Here is a 24,332-nt window from a genome sequence, read left to right as displayed (position 1 = left end):
GCAGCCTGTTTCCATGACAACTGCTTTGGATACAGCTAGCTGAAAACCACAGAACACACATACAGCCAAATAAAATACACAGTCCCAAGTGGCTTTTATTGGAGCTTAAGATGTGTATTTGATACAAAAGGAAACATATCTGACTAACAGTTCAGTGAAGGAAAATTATATCTTTGCATTTAAGAACACTTAAATATGCACATTAAAACCAAATCAGACATTAATAACAAACTAAAAAAAAATCCCATTTGCATAAATAGATCATTTAGAATGATTTCATTTAAAATTTTAAAAAGATAATTAGAAAACCGACTTTTTGCTATAGTTATAAAAACAAATCCCATCCCAGTAATAAATATATACACAATAAATGATACAAAAGAGAGTATCAGTTATTTAGACAACATTTAGAAGCTTTTTCAAAATGATTTAAAACCTGTACATTTCATCAACGACAACAGAAAGGATGAATATGTTCTCCTCTCAAAGTAACAGCAGTTTATGGGGCATCATATAATGGTTACTGGGTAACCAAATAAGCTAAATGTAATACTACTTATTTGCCGAAAGATACGTGCATCTATGTTTTTGGGCAAAACTGATATAGCAGTAGCTACAGGGACTCTGGTAATCATGAATTGTATTAGAACTGATCGCCAATTTCTGTTATAAATTTGTAGAGCATTGCAGTTCATTCACCAACAATACAGAATAATGTTTATCAATCTGTATTGTTTTTTTGTTAAAAAAAAGAAAGTTTATACTGATTCTTTATGGATCACATTTTGAAAATACCTCCTGAAGGATTAATCAGAGGGCCTGATGTATGGACCGTATTTGTTCATATTAGGAATGACTTTGGGGAAAGTCTGAAACTGAAAATTGGGGAAATGACCATTGTTGGTTAAAAAAAGGATTGTTCCTCTACATTTATAAATCATAATGTGCACACACACACATACACACAGTGCTTGTGGCACTGCACCTCGTGGAGTTGCTGAGCAAGGGATAATATACTGTACTCACTAAATACTGCTCAGGGTATTTGTATCAATACAGTCAAGCAAATAGGATCCCCCAAACCCATTTTACTACAGAAGTAACACCCTGTTCATTTGTCCTTTTTAGAGATTAGCGTCTCCAGTGCTATGACTTTAAACAGGAAAACGAAGAGTAAATTGTTATTGTGATCTCTTTCAGAGTCACAAAATGAATGAGAAATAGTAAAAATCTGCAGCTGTTCGCTTATACTCAGAAAAAAATTAGAAAATATGGCTCAAAACCTTTAAGGTGTTTGGAAGAAACACTTGAAAGAAATACTCTACATCATTTCACTCTAAATTCACGAAGTACTTAAGGCTCATACACTTGGTCACGCGAAAACTGTTCATCAGATTATTCTAAAAGATGACAGCGAGTTGCTGAGGGATCTCTGGTATCCTAATAGAGTAGGAGGAATGGTCTGTGGACTTGTGTAAACCAGTCTGTAGAATGACTCGAAAATAACTCTCAAATCTCTGTCAGTGTAAGCTTAATCATTCCTCCCATTTCCTCCATCTGGATCTGGAAGGTGTCCTCGTTGGAGTAGTGCTTGACGATGTTATCATCCATGTTTACCATGATCCTGAAATGAAGCAGAGATGGTGGGACACTATGGTTTAGTTTTAACCCCAGACTGACTTGTTCAGTGACTAATCAAAGGACATGTGTGGGATACATTAATAAAAATGAATAAAAATACATTTGAATAAACTGTATGGTCACACCTTATATTAGGGTCCAATTCTCACTATTAACTGACTTTTGCCTCAATAAACTCCTAATCACTGCTCATTGCTAGTTAGTAAGGTAGTTGTTAAGTTTGGGTATTGGGTCAGGTGGATTAAGGGATGTAGAATATGGTCATGCAGAATAAGGCATTAATATATGTTTTATAAGTACTAGTAAACATCCAATATCCTAGTAATATGCAAAAAATGGACCCCAAACTAAAGTGTTACCAAATATATATAAACTAAATAAAAAAAATTTTTTATTAAAATAATATATTAATAATAGATAATGAATGTAATGCAAATCATGCTCTTTATACTGTAATCAATTTACAGCCACAGTTTAAACTAAGAAATCTGTGTGTCTTACCCTTTCTTGCATTTCTTGAAGACTTTTCCCATCTTCTCAAGAGGAACTTCATATTTCTCTGAAATCTGGTGGATAGGAGATCCATTAGCAGGCGCCAGAAGTAAAACTTTACATTACTGTGTCTATGCGACATGCATGTTATTGTTATTTATAGCAATGGATCATTTTAAGCAACTCAGCACAATAAGTATGAAGTATTCGTGCAGTAATTCATGGTGAGTAATGCAACCCTATGTACTTATTAAATGGAACATTTGTAGACCCAAGTCATTTTTCAAGCCAACTAGTATCAAAGTTCATCTTATTTCGGGATACAAATGGTTCGGCTTAATGTTTTCCTAACCCCCCTGACGTTATCCTACCATTACCTTTCCTCACTCTCATAGCTAGTTGAAGTGTTGCAATGCTTGGAAAGCATTCTGTTACGCACACCACACAAAAACACGCACACTTTCTTATACCTGTCGCAGGACCCTGTAATAGCCCATGCCAGCTTTTGTTTTTATTAGCTGGATGTGTTTTTGAGGCAGTGTGATTCACATGCTGGCCTCCTGCTATGTTTTAATGCAGACGGCCTGTTGACAGTCAATCTCTTGCTACGTAACTCAAAGTGCCTATTAAATCACCCTGCTTCAGGCTCTAATTTCAGGGACTCTGCATTGACCACATGCAGTTACTGCACTTCTCTGGCCCTGTTTTTCCTCAATTTCTCTGGGAGGTGCTGTGCTGCATTAGAAACGTCGCTGTAGTTGTAGGATGTATGATTTTTGGGAGGGAGCTCTCTTGGAAACAGTGTTTGTGTGTGTAATTAAAGGATGCATTACTAAACAAAATGATACGGTTACAATGTTTAGAACATAGAATGTTTTATTCTCCATTCTTTCTGTGACCATGTCCTTACTGTAAATAACCCTCCACTAAAGGCATTGAAACATTACAATTGTATTAGTTAAATTAGATTTAGATTTCCTGAAGAAATGTGAGTGGTTCTTGCCTGAGTTAAAACCCAGCACCATGATGTTAGAGTGTTGTGTATGGACAGCAGGGCAGTGTTATTTGCTGAGGTACTCTTGGGGTTTTTAGTTAACTTCTATACGTTTTATCATCATCCGGGAGAAAATTACAAGTATGATTGTTTCAAAACGTGACAGCACATGTCTTCTAACAAGCATGATTTGGCTTGACCAGTAATTGATTTCAATAGAGCAGGCATTCTCAAAATATCTGGCTTGGTTCAAACCAGTTATTATTATTATTTGATAATATATTTAATAATAATAATCTTCAATTATACTATTTAATGGATAGCTTTTGAAGTCCTCATCGCAATTCATTATGGGAATGTGTGTTCAAATTTCTAATTCCAAATTCCTATGTGCCTTAGCTGTCTGCACTAATCATGTTGAATGAGGACATTTGGGGAAAGAGAAGTGAACTCACCGCTTCCACTAGGCCTTTTACAGTAGGTGTTTTCAGCATGAGAGCATCAAACACTTCTTCTGTCTCCTTGCGCACATACAGCAAAACTGCAAAGGCATAAAAATGTGGTCAGTTATATATATGGTCACTCATGCACAAACTGCAAGCCCAGTTTTCTTGAATGTGAGGTCAGATTTGCAAACCAAAGTAAAGTCGAAGTCCTCTGCCAAGACTTTCATGTGGCAGATGATTTGATATGTTTTTCTATGCATGCCTTTAATGACTTTGTATCTCACATGCTGATCCCTGTAGTTGTGGTTTCTGCTCATGTCTATAAAGTCTGACCGGTGCCGCCCCCCTCCTCCCCTTTCACCCAAAAACCCCAGAAGGACTGGGCAGCATCCCAAACCATTACTGGGAACACTGTGCTTACAGCAAGGGACTTTCAGTGATGTGGACAGTCCGGAGTACACAGATTACAAACATTACATCCTATTCCAAAGCTGCAGTGTTGCCTTTGGCAAGAGTATTTTTTTTATAGATAGATAGATACAAACATCCACACAAACCCACACATGGCTGACCATGACTGCTATTTAACAGGCAAACAAGCTGGAGACGAGCAGAGGGAGGCAAGTAATCGTGTTGGGAGGGCTAGCAGCCTCCAATGACCTGCAAATTTCCATAATTTTTTTACCGGATCCCACAGATGTTTGGTTCTACATCCTTTGTTGAAGTGACCGAAGCAGCAGTGTTTGCCTCTGAAATGCTGAGACACACTGGTCTATAATTAGGCCCTTTCAGGGTAAAAAAAAATAGCTCTGTTCCAAAACCTATAGTCAGCTACCTTACTAGTACCTACTACCTACATAGGTGTTATGAACCCAGTATGGGTCATATTTGTGGGTTGTGTGTTTTTCTTTCTGTTTGGTTTGCATGATGGAGTTAGAGTGAGTGACGTCATTATTGACTAAGGAGTTACACCTGTGTTGGAGCTGATGCCGGCAATTAAAGCAGTTCCCTTCAGCTGTGACGGGGCGCGCTCTCCCATCCTCGTGCCGTTTGTGTCTTGGATTCCGCTGTCTGTTTGCTTTCCGTCTCGTCACCGTCTCATTTAATTATTCTTACTTTAATAAATGTTTTTCTTTTGAGCAATATCCAACGTGTTGTCTCCTCCTTCTTCTTTCGGCTTGCGAGCCGGCCGTGACATAGGCAACTGGCTTCTAAGGCAACATCCTAGCGTCATGGAACCTCGTAAGTGATGATCTGGAACACTTGGTAGAGTGACTTCGCATGTCACATAAGTAGTGCCACTCACATGCAATTGGTTCCAATAAAATTTGATATTGACAAATACTGGGCAAAATAAAAAACAATATTTGACCATTTATTTGTATTATATTTTTTACAATTATTAGATCATATTTATTATTTTATTGAATGTTATTATATTTTATATACTATTTTGTGGATACTTTTCAGTTCTCAACAAATTATACTTAAAATCAATCGTCCGCCATCTTTATTTTTTTTTTACTGAACTTGTTGCAGTGCATTATGGGATAGCCTTCTCCATGAAGGATACATGTGATGCTGCCTTTGAATATGTCTAAAACAAGGCATCTTATAAGGTATCCACCATAGGCAGCACACTAGGTTTTGAAACAGAGGAAATGTGTTTTGAATTAGGGTGTTTTTATGTGCGGTTACTCGCAAGCAACCAAATGGCATTGCACCATAACAGCACTAATACTATAGTGCAAACAATACTGAAATAAACACAGTTTAGACACAGAAATACCCAAAGATCTGTCTCATCCACCAAATCACATACAACGCAGTTCCAGTTAAAACACACCTCTTTTGGGCTCATCCATCCTTGCCAGCTTATTGGGAGGTGATCCAAACTCCTCCTCGGAATAAGGTAATCTCTTCATAGCTGAGCTGAAGAACATGAGGGAAAGAGGAAAAGTGAGGAGACGAGGAGGGAGATGCAGTAGATGAGTGTAGTTCTGAGAAAACCACCATCCCAATAGAAAAGGGGAGGCGAGTACATCATTACCAATTACACAAACAGCACCTGCACATTTCCTAGAAAAGCTATACTCCAGGGCAAAGCTAAAGGCTGTTTGCTCTATAATGCACATTTTGAACCCTATCCTGTCTTGAACAAGCATTCCGAACATAAATGAGCTCAAAGAAGATAAGAGACAGAAACTTACCCCTCCTCTGAGTCCTCCGGTGAGAAAGGCTATAATGAGAAAAGACAATACAGCATTAACAAAAAATATAGAGCCATTTTAACAGTTAATTTACCATTCGTTAACAAAAACCTTTAATATTTCAGAATAAGGAGGCATTTTAGAGTTATTCCCCATGGTGCATAAAGAGACAGAGCCCAGTTACATATTGTATTAAAACTGAATGTTGCTTTTTAAGTCTGCCCTATATAACAAAATATATTGTATAAATATACACTAACGTTCAAAAGTTAAGTGTCAGGGTTCTGTTTTGTTCTGTCTCAGTTTTCATTGTGTTCAGTTGCAATTTTCCTTTGAGTTTTCCCGTTTATCTCATTGATTCATCCCATTCAATTAACTCGTTAGCTCCTTTGTTTGCCCTCTGTACTTAAGCCCTCAGTTTCAGTCTGTTATTTGTCCTGTTTTGTTTAACGTCTATGTTGAAGTGGTTGTTCTATTCCGTGTTTCCAAGTTTATCTCCGGCGTGTTTCCTTGTTTGAATTTACAATTAAAAGACTATTATTTACCCCATGGTGTGTGCCTTATACAGGACCTTAAAACAAAGACTCAACTATGGAACGGGCAGAGCTTTGGATACTGGCGGAAGATCATCTCCTCTTCTCCTTCCGTCAAGACGGTCAGCCTCTGGAGCAATATGTGGTGGAGTTTCTGCAGTACTATCATCTGGTGAGCTGGAGCACTCATATTCTCAAGGCCTGTTTTCGGGAGGGACTGGATGACGAATTATATCAGTCTCTTTCTCCCAGTAAATGCAGTGTATCCTTGGTTGATCATATTGACTATGTCCTCTGGCTAAACGGTTCTGATTTCTTTGTTGATGAAGTGAATGAGGACTTTTCCCAGGATCATCCAATCCCATCCGGAAAATGTTTGAGCACTCTAGCTAACCCAAGCCTGCGTCCAAGCCCTCCACCACACACCTTACTAACAGGACCTCTACTCCAGAGTCCTCTACTTCCAGTAGGGGTGTCACGATTCTCCAAATCTTCGATTCGATTGAATTTTCGATTCTAAGGTCACGGTTCGATTCGATTCTCGAATTTTACTTTCTTTTTTTTTTAAAGCACAGGTTGCTATGCCATTTTTAGAATATACTTTTATGCAATATAATATCTGACCTTTGTTCGCAATGTACCACACTACATTGTCAAATTTAAAACATTTATTAACAACATAAAGTGCTTATAATATAATATCTTATATCTTTAGTCAATTGGAAACTTTAAGCAAAATAACCTGCCATACGCAGATTATAAAATCAAATCATTTTAAACTGTCTGCGAAATGAAATTTCACAAACAGTGTGAGTGTTCAGCGGTGCCGCGTCTTCTCTCTCTCTGTCTCTCAAAATGGGTTGCACAAGGCAATCGTCAAGTGCGCTGCTCTCACGTTTCGGGAGTCGTGACATGACGGAATTGTCACTTGCATAATCGGGCCAGCATTGCATCGTGAGTAACTAAAGTTTGCCATTTTCACATCTTTTTAAGTCTCACCAGTTTGAACATTCAAGCGATTTTAAACTATTCAGTACTCGCACGCTCTCTGAGAGATGGTTTTCTTTTCACACATACATAAAGCCGCCTCGCAAACAGGCAGATGACGATATTCAAGTTCACAAAACAAACAAACAGTTGTTGATTTAACAGATAAATCTATGTTTTTGTGGAGATGCCCTGCCATGTTAGTCGTGCTGCCAGTGGAAGAATATGGTACATAGCAGAGCTTGCAAACTGGCTTTTTTGAAGCGTGAACGTTGATCGCGAACGCTGACAACATAACTCACTGGAAATCCAAAATACTTCCACACCGGTGACTTCAATGAAAGAGTAGACGGTTCAAGTTCTGTCGATGGGTCTCCTGCATCTGCAGTTGCCATGCTATCTTTTGACTGGCTGTAGCTAAGTTAGAGGAGGTTGACTTGCAGCACTTCAACACGCGTGTTTTTTTCCGTGGCATGGGGGCGTGGCAGCATCGACGATTCCATTTTTTAATTCGAAGTTCGAGATTGTGACTTAATTTTGATCGATTTCGATTTAAAATCGAAATCGTGACACCCTTAATTTCCAGTGAGTGAAATTCCAGAGTCTGTTCCAATTAGAGAAATTCCCGAGTCTGTTCCAGTGAGAGAAGATCCCGAGCCTGCTCTCGAGAGGGAAATTCCAGAGCTCAGCCCAGAGAGCGTTTCACTGTCCTTAATGGCTCTGGTATTTATGTGTGTCTGGGCCACATCCACTCCAGCCCCTGAGCACAGTCCAGTGTCGGCTCCAGCCCATGAGCCCGCTCTAGAGTACGCTCCAGCATGAGTCCGCTCCAGTTCACAACCCCATAGCTCCTTCCAAGAAAGTTTGGGGGGAGTGGCTATACGTCCCCAGCCATAGTGGCCGAGCCAAGCTCCAGTGTCAAGGCCACGGAGGCCGATCCTTCCTGGCTCTTCGCACTACCGGCGCCTCCCTGGTTTCCTGAACTTCCGGCGCCTCCCTGGCTCCTTGTATACCGGTGTCACCCTTGAGGCCTGCCAGCACCGCCCTGGACACTTGCCCGTTACCTTCCACCACTCCAGGGTGCCCAGCCCACCCTCCCAGTTGAACTCTTTTGGGGTTTTTGATCCGTCTTAGTTTTCATTGTGTTCAGTTGCTATTTTCCTTTGACCCAGTTTTCCCGTTTGCCTTATATCAGTAACATACCGTGACAGTAAGATTATTATTCTTTTTTTAAGAAGGACTCATTAACATGATCAAAAGTGTCAGCAAATACTTTTACATTACTAAAAAAAAATCCCATTTCAAATTTAATCAAAGAATCCTGAACATGTTTTATCAGTTTCCACAAAAATATTAAGCATCACAACTGTTTTCAACATTGATAATAATAATAAGAAATGTTATTTGAGCACCAAATTAAAATGTTTTTTTTTTAATGATTTCTGAAGGATAATGTGACACTGAAGACTGAAATTTCAGCTTTGCATCAGAGGAATATTTCAAAATATTACTGTTTTTACTGTATATTTAATCACATAAAAGCAGCTTTGATGAGCATAAGAGACTTATTTCAATAACCCAAACTTTTGAACGATAGTGTACAGGATATTTACATGAAGCTCACATTGGAAAGTCTTTAAAATGTTACATTTTAATTTTACTTAATATAGTTTAATGTAGGTGGAAAATTAAACATTCAGCTGAACTTTCAGCTTCTAAAATTCTTTATTTTATTCCACAAAAATCAGTTTGAGATGAAACTACTGTATAACCCTGCAGGACCACCACAGTCGCCCTGCTGAAGACCCAATGGGTTAAAACATTAACACATGCTAATACATTTTAACCTACTTGTGATGATTAATGATGCACTCGTAAATTCAGACCCACTTTCTTTCTTTTTATTTATGTAATCTTTTATTTGTATTTTTTTTTATTCCTGGATACTGCAATGTAAACTCAATACAAAAGCTGTCAGACCCCCAGAGCATAAAACAGATCATTCAGAACATGTGTCAACACAGGTGCATTGCATAAGCACATAAAAGCACATTAACATCCTTCCATGGCTCTAAACTTGCTTCATTTGTGCGACACTAGAAAAGTATGGCAAAGTTCACATTTCTTGTTCATTTTGTGTGATTTAGTGAAAAGTAAATAGCCAGAAGGTTTATTTTTGGCTCTAGATACACTCTGGGCATCAATGTCACACAACTACTGATGATCAAAGGTCATGTTTAAGGACAGTGTCTAACATTTGCTTTCCTACAGAACGGGGAGTCATGTGATTTTTGCCATATGGGTGAACAGGTTTGTGAGTCAAAGGTGGAGGGTGAAGTTAAAGGAAGGGTTCTACCAAGAAACTGAAATGATTTAAAAAACAACTTCCAGGTCTAAGAACCTTAAAGTTAAAAGACATGTGATCCAGTGAGGGGTACTATTGATGTTTATGGTATTTGGTAACCTGAATGGTAGGTACTCTGAACAAAGCTGGCAAGACAAATTAGGCATGTTTTGATTCGTTAAGAAAGCGTGTGTGGGCTTAAGATGTGATTCCTTGCCAAGAACTTTCTGATAACAGCCAAACCCATGCCATAAATGCCAGATTTTATAACTGTGAGAAACGACTATATTCCTTCCAACTGACTGCATCATTCCGGTCACCGTGACCCAACGACAATCTGCTATTTCTGTGAAATGTTACAGTAGTCTGCGCTCACACATGCAATAAAAAGCACTGAAATGATGTCGATGTGCTTTTACGCAGTCATAGTGGTCATAGTGGTACTGACATTTAGATCATTAATCATTTTGGCAAGAGACCACAAATTTTAATATAAAAAATTCATTTTGTTAACACTATTAAGGGCATTTTAATAGGTTGAAAAAACATTGCAGTGTCAGGTTGCTGATTTTCTTAATTGGAAATAAAAATGTTAATTCAAAATTAAAATTGACTGAGGTTTGACTAGGTCAGGTGAAATGATAAAAAATGATTGATAATAAAAATAATAAGAGGTTAATTTTCCAAAATATAATAATTAATTATAATTATAATAGTTTTTTTATTATTTAGAATTTATTAATAAATAACATTGTCAATTAATAAATTGTAATTATATAATGTATTTTTTTTTTACATGTTTATCACTGGTTCTCTGGGACACAAAATAAAAAAGGCATATCTTTTAATTATTGTTTGACTGATCGACTGACTGACTGATCTGTCAACAATCTTTCTGTTCCAAGCCACTGAGTGCGTTTTCATGCATTTTACACTGTTTGTGTTTAATAACCCGTATTGCATAAGTTCATGTAAACACGTAAAGCAGTTTTCTTCTTATGGGGAAATGTCATAAACTGTTTAAACAAAAGCCAATTTGCCCTGTGGATTTTTGCCAATCACCCCTTCTCGCACCGGCATTCTGGTGTCATTCATTTTTCTCTGATTGGACCATCGGGGCTAAGCCTAACAGATAAGATACGGGGTAATGCAGAAACTGGAGTTAATGAGGTCAAAATCATTCTAAACTATGATTGTGCTCACATGCTGCAAAAATTTACATTATCGTACATTCTCCTATCTTTGTATCTTATCACCAGTGCTCACATGCAATGTGTCATTACACACACTGCACCTGTACACCTATAGAGCACAGAGCATTTGAGTTTCATAAGTCTGCCAATAATGTAAATGTTAAAAAGCTGTGAATATCATAATCTTGCCCCTTTTTTGGGGTCTATAAATCTGAAACGTTGTAACTTATGATATTTACTATATATCTTATATGTTCAAATGTGAAATATGTGCACAAAAAAAAAGGTTTTGAACACAATGTTAAGGATTGGTACTCACATGACGCTGGAAGGTGGAGAAGTGGATGTCGGGGATAAAAAGGACAGGCTGTGTCTCGTATTCTGTCATTGTCTTGAAGACAGTGATGTCGCTGCGCTTGTGCAGGAGGGGCACCTTGACATCTGGCCCAACTGAGAAAAATGGGGCAAGAATAGAGTGAAACACAAGTCTCTCCAGAGCTCAGACTTACATTTTCATTGAAAGTACCATCGGGTCAGTTTAAATCTATGTGTCAAAGTAAAAAAACCTGAAGGTGTGCTTACAGTTTCCCATAGCAGGGTTGACGTCAGGGCCCTTGCTCTTCCTACGGGACTGTTTCCTCTCCTCATCACGGATTTTGCGTTCTGCACCCTTGTCGCAGAAGACCTTTATCTGGCAGTATGCGCGGTGGATGGGTTTATTACTGCGGTTGTTGTAGCTGTAGGTGTCGATCTGTAGGTTGAGCGGTAGGCCCTTCACTCCCTTCTGAGAGGAGAAGTCTGTGCTCAGACAATTCACTGAGATAAAGATCTAAGGAGAGAAGAGAGAACAATTAATGTTACAATGTTTGTTACATCATTTGTTACAAATCAATCCTTGGAAATAGAGAGTATTGTTGCGTTCAGTCCAACTTTTCTTTTTTTCTTCTTTGTTTTTTTACTTCAGTTGCGTGAAGCAAAACAAAAAGCTAACTGCACACTGAACAAAAATTCAGACTGGTTAAAAATAATTTATTCTTACATTTTCAACAAAAAAAAGTGCAGTAAAGTAAAAGAGATTAAAACCAAGAGAAAACCTCAAAATGCACTGAATGCAATTGACAAATGTTACTTGATCTTTTTAGTCTAAAACTTTATTCAGTGTGTGGATAGCGTTGTTTGTTTTGAACTTATAAATTCTGTTTTCTGTAAATGCTCAGGGTAAAACGTTTGTGAGCGGTGAAATGGGAACACCAGAGTGTCATGCCATTATTTGTATTGAATGTCGCCCTCTTTTGGTAACAAAATAGAATCACAACACATAAAGTTTTTAAAACTGGGTTCAATTCGAGCATTCTGGAAGTGCTCTTCCATCACTGTCTAATAAATAAAATATTAGTTTATGATGTGATGAAACTATGGCATTGCAAAAATGTATTATTATTACTTTTTCAATTAATGTTTTTTACTATGGAACATAACTTTCGCTCCATTTTTTTTTTTTTACAACTCAGCATCCTGCTTATTAATTCAAAATTCAGACAGAACTGAAGTATATAGAAGCTTGAGTATATATATGTATGTATATATATATATATATAATTATTATTATTATTATTATTAAAAAAAATTTAAATACACTTCCCTTTTAAAAAAAAAATTTATTTATTTATTGGAAAGGCGTCTCTTATGCTCATCAAGGCTGAAATTTATTTGATCAAGAATACAGTAAAAAAACAATATTGTGAAATATTATTACAATGTAAATGTATTAATAATGTAAATTATAAATAAATGTAATAAAATATCATTTATTCCTGTGGTGGCGAAGCTGATTTTTATTACTTTACTTTTTATCACTTTTATTTTATTGCCATTACTTCAGTCTAATATGCTGATTTGGTGCTCAAGAAACTTTCTTACATTTCTTATTATTATCATCAGTGATGAAAATAGTTGTGCTTTTTAATATCTTTTGTTGGAAACTGTCCAGAATTCTTTTATAAATAGAAAGTTCAAAAGAACAGCATTTATTATAAATGCTTTTTTTGTAACAATGTAAACATCTTTACTGTAACTTTGATCAACTCAATATGTCCTTGCTAAATAAAAATATCAATTTCTTTGTAAAAAAAAATCATACCGACCCCAAACTTTTGATCTGTTGTGTATATGTATAACTCTCGATCATCATCTATTTATTCCTACCACTGTATCACCAAAGCAAAATTTACTTAACTTTATCCTATGACAATACAGCATCTTACGTAATAATGGATTATTAACAAAAGGCCTGAGGCAAAATGAGAATTACAAACAAATGGGCATTGAACTACGCTAATCAAATATTTGCACAACACAAGCATTCACTAAACGCCTGTAATTTCTCAAAAAGTCCGCTAGGGTGCGCCACAAGAACATTCCAGCCATCCTTTTCCAAAACATATTAGTGTTTTGCCCTGATCTCTCTCTCTTCAATTTCTGTTTCTCACCCAAGCGCACAGAATCCAAACCACGCCCACATACAACACTGCCAACAGTGTTAGACACTGTAGACTGAGCACACGGATGAGTATCCTACAGCGCAGGCCTATCTTATGATCTGCATCCTGGTTATAGGACAACACTGCACACTGCAAAATACTCAATTTCATTCTTTAAACTATGAATTGTTTACTTTAATGGGACAATTACTATTACATCAATACACAAATGTACGTGACTATTCCTTTAACAGCCTGCTACGATCCTCAATGATCCTGCTATGCTCCCTGAGTATGAACACAGATGAAAAATCAAAACTAATCAGACAGAGGTAGAAGATTTGAACCAAAATCTGTTCGTCACTTGGTGACGGGTTTAACCCGACCAGTCTGGACACACTCGTCGAACAGGATTCCATCAGCCTTCCTGTCACAGTGCTCACTGCTCCCCCGTTAACGTTTCCTCATTCTTAACGCTATTGTTGGGCGCGTCTCCTCATTAACACATCAGTTTCGCACAAAATAGGGCTGTCAGACCTAATGATCTGAGAACAAATCCTACACTAAACATTTTAACATACTCAAAGTCAGCGAACAACAAATATCTCCATCAGTCCAGCATCTGCATCTGAAGACAACTGAACTAAAAGCTTTGATCAATGTCGGAAAACACCAACGACCAGCTCGAGTAACTAAGCTTGACCAAAATAATCTTGGAAAGCCCCTTCTTCACACTTTCTTAGGATTTTTCTTATGGATCACAGCACACTTTGTTTGTGGATCCTGAATAAATCCTTTGTTTGTGTACAAGTGTTGAGCATCAGGTTTATTTTGAGTGTAAATCTTCATGTCAGTCATACTTTTCCTAAAAGGTTATGTCTATTTTAAGATTCTTTATCCACATACCAAGAATTCTAACAGAAGGAAATTTAGCAATTATTCACCTTTAGCCTAAATATAAAGCCTTTCAACAGAAACCCATTTTCACTAATCTCATATTAATTTCTTTAGATATCAAGAGGTGAATCAAATAAAAAGAGCAATAATTTTGTTAATTGATTATTAACAATGAAAATAGTGCTACAAGTGCCCAAAAATGTCTTTACCTTTGCTTCCTCACTGATGTCCCATGTGAATGAAATGGCGTTATATGAAATCTCCTCAATATTACTGATGGTGTTGAAACTTTCTTTGTAGTCCGCTGTGGGAGACAAGAGGGGCTTGATTAATGAGCATTTTGAGAATTCATTTAGTAAATTAAGGAGGTAAATGGGGAAGGAAATATTTTGGTTTTATCATATTTTTAAATCTCAGTTGCAGATATAAGAGAAGTAGAACTGACTATAGTAGACTCTAATTACATGTTTATGAGCTTTTTAGATCAAATCAAGACAGTTAAATGTAATCAATTCAACATATGCTGCTGGAAAAACAAAATTATAACAAATATGTAATGTGATATTAAGTATCAACAGGTATTTTTCCCTCAGAAGTCGACTTTCATTGAAAGCAAGATAATGCTGTGTACCCTTTCAAGCTTTACAATGTTCATCTTTTATTTGTTGTGTCATTGATGGCTCTCCCCTTGACCTATTGTCTTGTCCCCACCTGCAGCCCCCCTTCCCTGCGTCCAGTTTGTCTGTGTTTGCTATCTGTATCGTTACTCCACCCTGAACTGCACTGGACCCAAAGAGACTTGAAAGTGTGACTAAGATCAGTGAGATCAGAGGTGTACTGATATCCTCACCGATATCAATGCATCTCTGTTTGGCCGTGTGCTGTCTCGAGTGCCAGTATTTCCAGTGCTTGAGTTGGTCATCTCTGGTTTTCTCCTCTCCAAACACTACCATCACAACACTCTGAAAAACAGCATGGTGTTACTGCTTTCAATTATAGTATACACACTCAAACAAGTGCTCATACATTCAGTGCTCCAAAAAGTATTTACACACTCAAGTCACACTTAAATATATACTAATTTGATTGGAAAGTATCTGGACACTTACAGTAATCTATGCACAATAATGTATGAATGTCATTATAATAGACTAGAATATGTGGCATCTGCAAAACAAATGATAGGTAGAGTCTTTTTGTTGAACCTTTTTTTCAGAGGCATTTTTGGTGTGTGTGTGTGTTCGTGCACATGTGTGTGGTTCAGGTATTCCCTACATTGTAATACCAGAAATGTTTGATCTTGTGGGGAAATTGTTTTGGTCCCCATGAGGAAACAGCTATAAATCATAAATCAATCAAGCAATAAATCATATTAAATTATGCATTTTTGAAAATGTAAAAATGCAGAAAGTTTGGGGCTGTGTTTGCGGTTATATGGGAAATAATACAGTCAGTACAGTATAAAAATGATTATGTCAATGAAAGGTTCCCATAAGACATGAAAACCCAATGTGTGTGTATGTGCGTGCGTGTGTGTGTAAATTGTTTAAAAAAAATATAAATAATAATAATAAAAATCTTATTTTCGTACTAATCTTACCCTGACTTTACAGATGGGGCCGTGCATCAGTTTGCCATTCTCGGTTTCCCTGAGGGTGATGGGATAGAACTGGCCCTTGTTGAGGTACGTCATTGTGCCATCACCAGACTTCTGTCTGAGAGACTTAGAGGCTTCTAACGTGTATTGAAAATTATTACTGTTGACCAAACACAAAAAAAGGGGTCACCACATACAGTAATACATATTTGCATTTGCACCATCTGACAAAATACACCCATGACAATTTCCCTGTTTGCTATTACACAGAGCTTGTCATATTTGTTGTAGGTACACTTTCATTTGCCCATGGGCCATGTGCACCTGTCAGGATCCACCAATGACCCTATTCTGTTTGCACACACTCAGATGATAAAATCTCCTGACTCCCGGGAGACTCTGAAAGGGAATGAGGTTTTTCTCTGGGGTTTTGTTTTTGGCAGCAGACGTTCGCTTACCTTGACACTGTGTCAAAAGTTCCGTAGTCCTCCTGCGAGACCATGCGTAACTGGAGATCCCCTGGGAACGAGAACACCTGTAGTGCACAAAAGAGGGGCGAGAGGGCCTGGCATTAGCGCAAACAACCACCACGCTGCCACACATTCAGTCAGTGAGAGAAAGCTGATTGCTAAGCCAAAGAAACAACAAACGGCTCTCCCAGCTCCCTGTGTGTGTAAGGTTTTTGTGGAACTATCATTTCTAAGGAAATCCTCCCTCCAGGTTTAAAGAGAAGGTAGAGAGAGGGAGCGGGAATGAGAGCGGGCAAGAGAGAGAGAGGGAGAGAAAAGGACCTGGCTATTATGTGAGAGGAAAATACAGCACTTTATTGTGTAAGAGAGACAATGGCATAATGACATGCTAGCTGCTATTTTGGCATGTTCAAATAAAAATAGGGAGGGGGCTCAATCCAACAATGTCTTTAGAGTCGCCAGGTAAATGAAGTATTGTCTGAGGGTGGGAGACAGGAGATGTGTGTGAACTCACATCTGAGTTCTCTGGGAAGGTCGAGTCTGGGGTGCGTGGCTGTGTGTTCGGGCTGAACTGGTTGTGGGGGAGCTGACGGTCAAATCCCACCGTGTGACTGTCTGGTTCTGAGCAGTGGGGGTTGGGGACTGTGACGGAGAAACCGTGGGATGAACCCTCTGTCTTCACTGAGTAGTTTGGCACAGCCGCAATGGACACCGTCACCGTAGTATCAGGTGAGGGGAAAAGGCCTCTCTTGTCCTGGGTGTGCGGGTTCCCTGGAAGAACGATATTTAGGGGTACTCCTTTCAGAACCTGAATTCTGTTCTCCGATGGCATTGACGTCTCTTGGAGAGGGGCCATCATGTTCCTGTTGAAAATGTAAATAACAAATTATACAATCTAAATGTTTTTTTGTTTTTTTTTTACATTTCAATGACCTACAAGCACATGCACAAGCACATCCACATGCCTTAGTTTAAAGTTTAACAATTACTTTTCTTTCTTTTTTATTTTATTTTTTATTTTTATGTAAACATTTTCCAGGCTTTAAACAAGATTAAAATACAGAATATAGATAATAATATATCTGTGCTGGGGAGAAACTATCACAAGCTCATTAAAGTCACCATGAAATCAACACAGACTAATCTTTCTTTTTTTCTTGGGAATATTGTAGGCATTATTATAAATGATCACAGCAATAGCAAACCACAACGATCCAATCAGTTCTCAATGGACAAAATCAAGTCCCACCCTACATTTTGTCTTATTCGAGAAAAAATACAGATTTACATCAAAATAGGGAAGAAATGCACACTGACACGGCAGAATGGCAACATTAAACTCTATGCGCATGATATTTGAAGCTTTTAATATAAAGTGCACTTATGCTTGGAACAGTTTAGCTTGTGCACGTTTTTGCTACTATAAAGTCACTGACTTGGGTTCTGCGTGCTCGGCAAACAGACCAAACAAATCAATCGTATAAATGGTTGTCGACTATTTTCTTAAAAGATTATTATTGACTGTAATTGCATTCCTAAAAGAGAATAATAAAAAGAAGGGTCTCGTCTTCTCAGTGTGGGAAAAAATAGCATTCATTATTGCATCTTTGATGAGAGCTTCACCTTTTGTTGGGATCCACATCAGAGCCCAGGACGTCAGTCTTTTGCTGGGATATTGTTCTCTTTTCCCGTGGCACCTGGGGAAAGTAAACAAACTCTACGTTAGTCTGACCACATCCAATAGCATCAGCTTTACCCATTATATCTGTCAGTGAACATATTTAAGAGACTTAGATGTCAGATATCATTAAATTCATCCTTAGTTAAGTAGAACTCAAATAATATACTGATATAAACATTAAATAAGGTTCGTTTTTTTTTAAGTTCCTCCTTCCTTCCTTCTGTAAAATAATACAGATACAAAGATACAGTCAAACCAAAAATTATTCAGACACTAGATATAATTTGTGATATTTTTTTACTAGTGGGTGCAGGACACTATAGTTCATTTATGTAAGTGAGGATAGCAAAATAAAGTAAACTGTGACATATCATACCCAAAAATTCTTCATTCAATGAGACCAGTTAAATATACTTTGACCTAACCATGTTTTGCTTAAGTGTTTTTTCTTTAATTGATAATGCGACCTTATTACACCACAGACTGAACAAAATGAAGCATTGGTTGGTTATTGGTTGACCTAAATTGGTATTATCTAATTGTGAACTTAAATTTAACAGCTGACATCTATTCAACCTAATTCATTTGTGAGACACTCTAACAGACGGATGGCCAAAACCAGTGAAATATCAAGTTCTTGTCATATTTTATTACCATTTTCTAAACTATAGTGAATAAACTGTGATAATGTGAGAAATGTTGAAGGTGTCTGAATAAATTTTGGTTTGACTGTATTACTAAAACCTCATTTTTAAATAATTGATAAAGTTACACTTTATTTTAAGGTGCCCTTGTTACAGTGTAATTATAGTACTGAGTAAGTATGATTAATTAATGTGCTTACTAATTAGGGTTATGGGGTTTGGTTTAGTTGCTTGTAATTATGATAATTTACTGTTACTACTAGTTAAGTACATGGTTAGATGTGTTACAGGGACACTGTAAAATAAAGTGCTACTGATAATAATTTATGAATTAATCTTCTCTTTTTCTTCTTTTACCTTGTAGTAGTCGTATAGCAAACCCAGAGCTGCGGCACTGTCCTCATCTCCATTAATGCTCATCATGGCCTTGGTGGCGGCTGTGAGAGGGTTCTCCAGGAACGACTTCCAGGCCTCATCCTCACTTGTGTAAGGCCGGCGCTGGTTGTAAGCCGGATCATTCGGTACCACGAGCACAGGCCGCTTACTGTGAGGAACAGATCAGAAAGAGCCATCAGTACAAGACTAAAAGCTAAATGAGTCTTCGGGCAGAGAAACAATCAAAACAGTTAAAAGGAACGAAAAGATGGACGATAAGCTTCAACAATCTGAAGATGTTTTGGCGTTATTGCTGGTGTTAAAGTTGACAGAAGAGCAGGTTGTTGTGAAAGGCTTTCTTTATCTCAGGATCTGTATCAAAAACTGGGCCAAACAACAAATCTCTGCACAGACCGCAGCTTCCCGTTTGACAACATGTTTCACTGGCTCTTCCAGTAAGACAGCCAGTAAAGTGTCAGAAGGAGATCTGGTGACTTTTCACTGACTGTGACAAAGTTCATTAAGAAAACCGGTTATGGCCTTTTTCGTCATCATTATGTCATTCTCATGAGTACCATCATCTATTTTCTAGACAAAGGTGGTTCACAGAGATTGAATATACTTTGCTTATTGATATGCTTATTGAATGTTTATACAACAGTTAGTTCAGGTCTTTGAATCTGAGTCTTCCCAGCCATGCGATATTCTAACAGTATCACCACAGGAACCATTTCACCGTTTGTATCACTCCGCTTGCAGCATTTCTCATAGCGAGTGTCATGGCAGACCAGCAAACCCAACATAATTTTACAAATACAACTGTTGTTTGTCACGGAATGTAGTTTTAAGAGTTTTTTAGGCAAGAATGTATTTGCCGATTTAAAAATGTGCTTCAACGTTTTCAGAGATGTGAGCTCCAGGCCGTCAGCGGCCGTTTATCGCTCATGTACCCGCCAAGAACAGTTTCATCTCAGCCAGTCCTTCGGGAATTTGACACTGGCTCTTATGTAGACAGTGTTTAAACATGAGGTATGATTCATTTTGCGTATATCAAACAGGCAATCTTTGCTCTTATTAATCAATTACTTGTTCCAGATGTCACGGTGAATCCCCTTAACTGTTAAAAGGAAGCATTCCTTCATTGCAAGTTCTAAAGTTACGTTTTAGATTTAGTAACCGAGGCTTGGGCTCAGCTGTTAAACTGTCAATTTGAGATTTAAATCCGTGGCGGAAGGAAGTAGTTTAGAGCAAAATAGCTTTTTTAAAGAATAAATAAAGTCAAAACTAGAGTTTACTTCTCAAGAAGGGTGAGGTTGAGGTGGGGAACTCTACCATCAAATAAATGTGACTTTTTAAAATTAAATCTACTGTATTTAAGCACATACATTTTTTCGAGAGGATCAAGTTTTAGAGTATAAACTTAGAACTTTCGATTTTATTTAGGAATGGCTTCAACTTGATGATGGTTAGTATCTCTTGGTTTACTTGTCACACAACACTTATTAGCCTTTAATAATAGAATGAATCCATTTAAAGTTGCTATGACAAAACTTTGCATCCAGAATTGTTTAACGCAAACGGATTATGGGTAATTTGATAACTAATTGTACCATTCTTTCTCCTTGTTTGATTTTAGTTTTGCAACCTGATAGATCCGTTATCCTGGGACAATACAACCTCCTGGACACGCAATCCCAGTACTAAAACAAAAGAGGCGACTAAGCGCAAAATTACTAATGATGTGTTTGTGGGCACATCCGCCAAACTCCAAACACTAACCAAGGAGAGTTTTCCCTTCAGGATTCACAGATACAAGGTCTCACATTTCTTACACTATGGTGATGGTCGTCAACAAAGTTCTGTGTGCATGAGGAAAAGCTCACTAATGGGCAAATATTTGGGGTATACACTTTGGTGTTTGATGTTCTTTAGAACAGTTGAACCAATTCTGAGAATTAAAAAAAAAAAACTTTTCCTAAATGGTCGCCTGAGATTCTGTTTAGATGTGCATGCTTTAAACAATGTACAACAGGCTTAAACACTGTTCCTAAGAAATTACCAACGCCTAGAAAGCAGGCTGTTTCAATCAACTCTTCTTACAAAACAAAATTTGACAAAATTGAACTTGATCAATCATAAAATAATATAATCCATAACATTATTATAAGAAATAATCATACTGCAAATACAACATTATCTAAAAACCTAACAATTTCAGCCGATATGTGACACCAATTATTACCTTTTCCAAAAACAGAGATGTTGGTTCCAGCTGTATTTACATAAGCAGCCTTTTAATAAATTCTCACAAAAATGTCAAGCTTCCACAAGTTTCCCATTTAGACTCGATGTAATTTCACTCCAAATAAGGACTATCAACGCACAAAAACACAAATAACACGCAAATCTGTCAAACAGAGAGCTGTGCTCGTAACTCCCGCGGCAGGTGCATACACCTGTACCGGAGCAGGTCTGAACATGACAGGTGAACTGAAGAGCCCAAACAGCACAACTGTGTAGCGGAATCGGCTCTCGGCTGTCAGACAGACTCCTCGTGGTAAGCCACATTTCCAGAATTATTGAGACGAGTCAGACTAGAGAAGCTAATCTTTGTCAGTTCCAGCAAATTAAGCAGTAAATAGTGAGTAATATTTCAATCATAGGATCCTTTTCTGTTGATCATTCCTCGGTAAACTATGGACCTACAGTGGTGAACTTACTTGTCATGATCCTGTGACATCTCTTATGGTCGAACTGGACTTTCTAGTTGGTACTGTAAATCCGATCCTTCTTCTTCTTGTATGGAGCAAAGCTTTCAGAATGGGATGAGGGCTGCGTTAGAATTGCCTGTATGAGAACGGGTTTTGTTGGCTTTTCTCGCTTTTTTGGATATACTGAGAAATTGGGGCCGGTTTTACCTGTGACAGGGCACTGGATTGGATTACACCTGAGAGGAGGGGCTTAATATTCAACGATCCTCATTGCTTATGGTCCTGCCTGTTTCACCTAAAAAAATCTGATGAAATTAACGGTGCAGTGTGATATATATATATTTTTTTATTATTATTATTATTATTATTATTTTAGCACCACATAACATTTTTAAATAAAAACTAATTCCTGAATGATCTTTAAATAGTTCAGGGCTGAATTTAGCTGTACATTTACATACAATATTTACATTTTGCAAACATGTCTGATTTAAATTGAACATAAATTATACTTCTTTACATTTAATACAATTGTAGATTACTTTTATAAATGTCTTATACACTTACAAACAATTTTAAACCATCAGTATGGCTTAGACTTCTGTATAATGACAACATTTGCATTAAAAAAAAAAGAAAATTCAGTGTCACAGAAATCATGGAAATGTTTAAACTGCTGTTTTGTCTTACTGCATGCTGACTGAGTTTGGTGAAAACCCTAAGAACTAGTAGCTAAAGTTGTTGATAAAGTATTAGGTTTCTGAAGATAAGCAAAAATAGTCTAAATAAAAAAGTCTCTATGTTTTACTCAAATGTAACTAGAATTTCACTTAAATTGTAGGCCTATACTGTTGAGAGTGAGAGTAACAGACACATTTGAACAATTGATATGTTATTTTGCTGTAAAATTAGTTTTCATGTTGTAAATCTTATGCAGCAGGTCGACAGCATTTCTATTCACATGCATTCACGTGCCTTTAGTTTCCTGTGATTTGTGTGCATAACAATATTAGGTGTTGCCAATACAACTCTAAGTCCGCTGTGTTCATTTAGCATATTAGGATCAGCCCAATTCAAACTGCTGTGAACACCCACACCAACCCGAAACTGAAGATTAGAGCTCTTTAACTGAAAAAAGGGTTTAATGCAAATATATTTATCAAAGCTGGTTAACTACTTTATATAATATAATACTATATAATTATATAGAATAATAATGTTCCATGCTAATTATGTACAATTATATTGATTTTAACCCTAATGTTGCCTACAAGAAATACACTTTGAGCAAAATGTGAACTGTAATCTTCTGAATAATCTGTTTGTTTGTTTGTTTATGAGCTAAACACTGATTTGTGTTTATTTGCATGTAATTTGACTTTAATAGGCCACAAAAGCAGAAGGTAGATGTATAAATTGCTTGCTGTTGCTAAATTCCAAGACATTTGCATTTTTTTTAAATATGCAAATCATCCAACTTCATGAAACTCATTTCCCTGTCAGTTTCTGGGACAGCTTTCACTCTAAGGATAATTAATATCCCCATCATCAGTGTAGAGAGTCGTTCTCGCTACAGGCTAAGTGAGTTTAGACAGTTAAGTGGAGATTATTCCTAAAAAAGATACAAGGATAAGAAAATAAACAGCAACTCTCCTTAGTGAGAGAAGGCTTTAGAGATGCTATCATTCGGTTTTTAGTTTATACTCCCCCCTTCCATACACACACCCACCAACACACTTCTGCTCGGAGTCCTGCTGCAATGTTTATTTACCCTAATGCTGAGACTCCTGCTTGAGCACACTGTTTATATTTGCTGTCATGGCCTTGAATGTGTGCTGACAGCAGGAACTTATTAGAGTGTATGCAAGTAAAATGATCGTTCAAATGGCAACTGTCAAACCGAATTTAGTTAGTGCTGCTTGTTCATTTTGAGATATATAACTTATTAATATAATATATTGTATTATTATTGGGGCTGTCAAATTATTAATCGTGATTAATCACATCCAAAATAAAAGTTTTTTTTTACATAATATATGTGGGTGCACTGTGTATAAATATTATATATATATATATAAATACACACATGCTTGTATATATTTAAGAAATATTTTCATGTATATACTGTATATAGATTTATATATAATTTATATTATATATAAATATAAATATTTTATATATAAATAATATTTTTTTCTTAAATATACATGCATGTGTGTGTATTTATATATATACACAAAATAATTATACACAGTGCACCCACATATATTATGTAAAAAAAAAACTTTTAATTTGGTTGTGATTAATCGTGATTAATCATTTGACAGCCCTAATTATTATATATTATAACATAATATTATATTTTATATATACTGTATATAAATTAAAATATTTAATGTTATTAACGCAGCATTCATTTTTTCCCCCTGTCCTCCTGTGGCTTGCGTTTATGGAAGCTTGTTACTGCCATGGAATAAAAAAAAAAAAAGAGATATTGCTTTTTATCTCACAATTGCGAACATCTCGCAATTCTGACTTTTTTTTAGTTATGCGAGTTATGTCAGAATTAAGAGATATAAACTAGCAATTGCGGGAAATAAAGTCAGAATTTCTAGATATAGACTCGCAATTCTGTGA

At 36.9% G+C, this 24,332-nt stretch overlaps 1 protein-coding gene across 1 annotated transcript; it reads right to left on the bottom strand.

Moving 5' to 3' along the window:
- Positions 1 to 886: 886 nt before the first annotated feature.
- grhl1 (grainyhead-like transcription factor 1) lies at positions 887 to 21,882 on the bottom strand. Its single transcript, XM_056266359.1, has 15 exons — positions 21,705 to 21,882; positions 18,967 to 19,153; positions 17,908 to 17,981; positions 16,799 to 17,147; positions 16,273 to 16,349; positions 15,818 to 15,974; positions 15,068 to 15,179; positions 14,427 to 14,521; positions 11,423 to 11,669; positions 11,160 to 11,290; positions 5,784 to 5,812; positions 5,420 to 5,505; positions 3,583 to 3,668; positions 2,143 to 2,207; positions 887 to 1,624 (listed from the first exon to the last, which is right to left on the bottom strand). Exons 1-15 carry the CDS (start codon positions 21,722 to 21,724, stop codon positions 1,510 to 1,512), a joined length of 1,830 nt encoding a protein of 609 aa, XP_056122334.1. The 5' UTR covers positions 21,725 to 21,882; the 3' UTR covers positions 887 to 1,509.
- Positions 21,883 to 24,332: the final 2,450 nt, after the last annotated feature.

Source organism: Rhinichthys klamathensis, unplaced genomic scaffold (assembly GCF_029890125.1).
Source record: "Rhinichthys klamathensis goyatoka isolate OS25496 unplaced genomic scaffold, OSU_Roscu_1.1 h1tg000247l_1, whole genome shotgun sequence".
In the NCBI taxonomy this organism is placed as follows: domain Eukaryota; kingdom Metazoa; phylum Chordata; class Actinopteri; order Cypriniformes; family Leuciscidae; genus Rhinichthys; species Rhinichthys klamathensis.
The sequence above is the reverse complement of the archived record's forward strand: the minus strand, read 5'-3'. Positions and strand labels throughout refer to the sequence as shown.

What these genes read in the sequence shown, in the direction of transcription:
- grhl1 (XM_056266359.1), bottom strand. Translation starts at nt 21,724, where the DNA reads ATGTCACAGGATCATGACAA. An exon ending in ACTTTTGACACAGTGTCAAG is followed by an intron (nt 15,975 to 16,272) that starts GTAAGCGAACGT and finishes TTTGGTCAACAG; the next exon opens with TAATAATTTTCAATACACGT. An exon ending in TAAAAGGCCTAGTGGAAGCG is followed by an intron (nt 2,208 to 3,582) that starts GTGAGTTCACTT and finishes CCTATCCACCAG; the next exon opens with ATTTCAGAGAAATATGAAGT.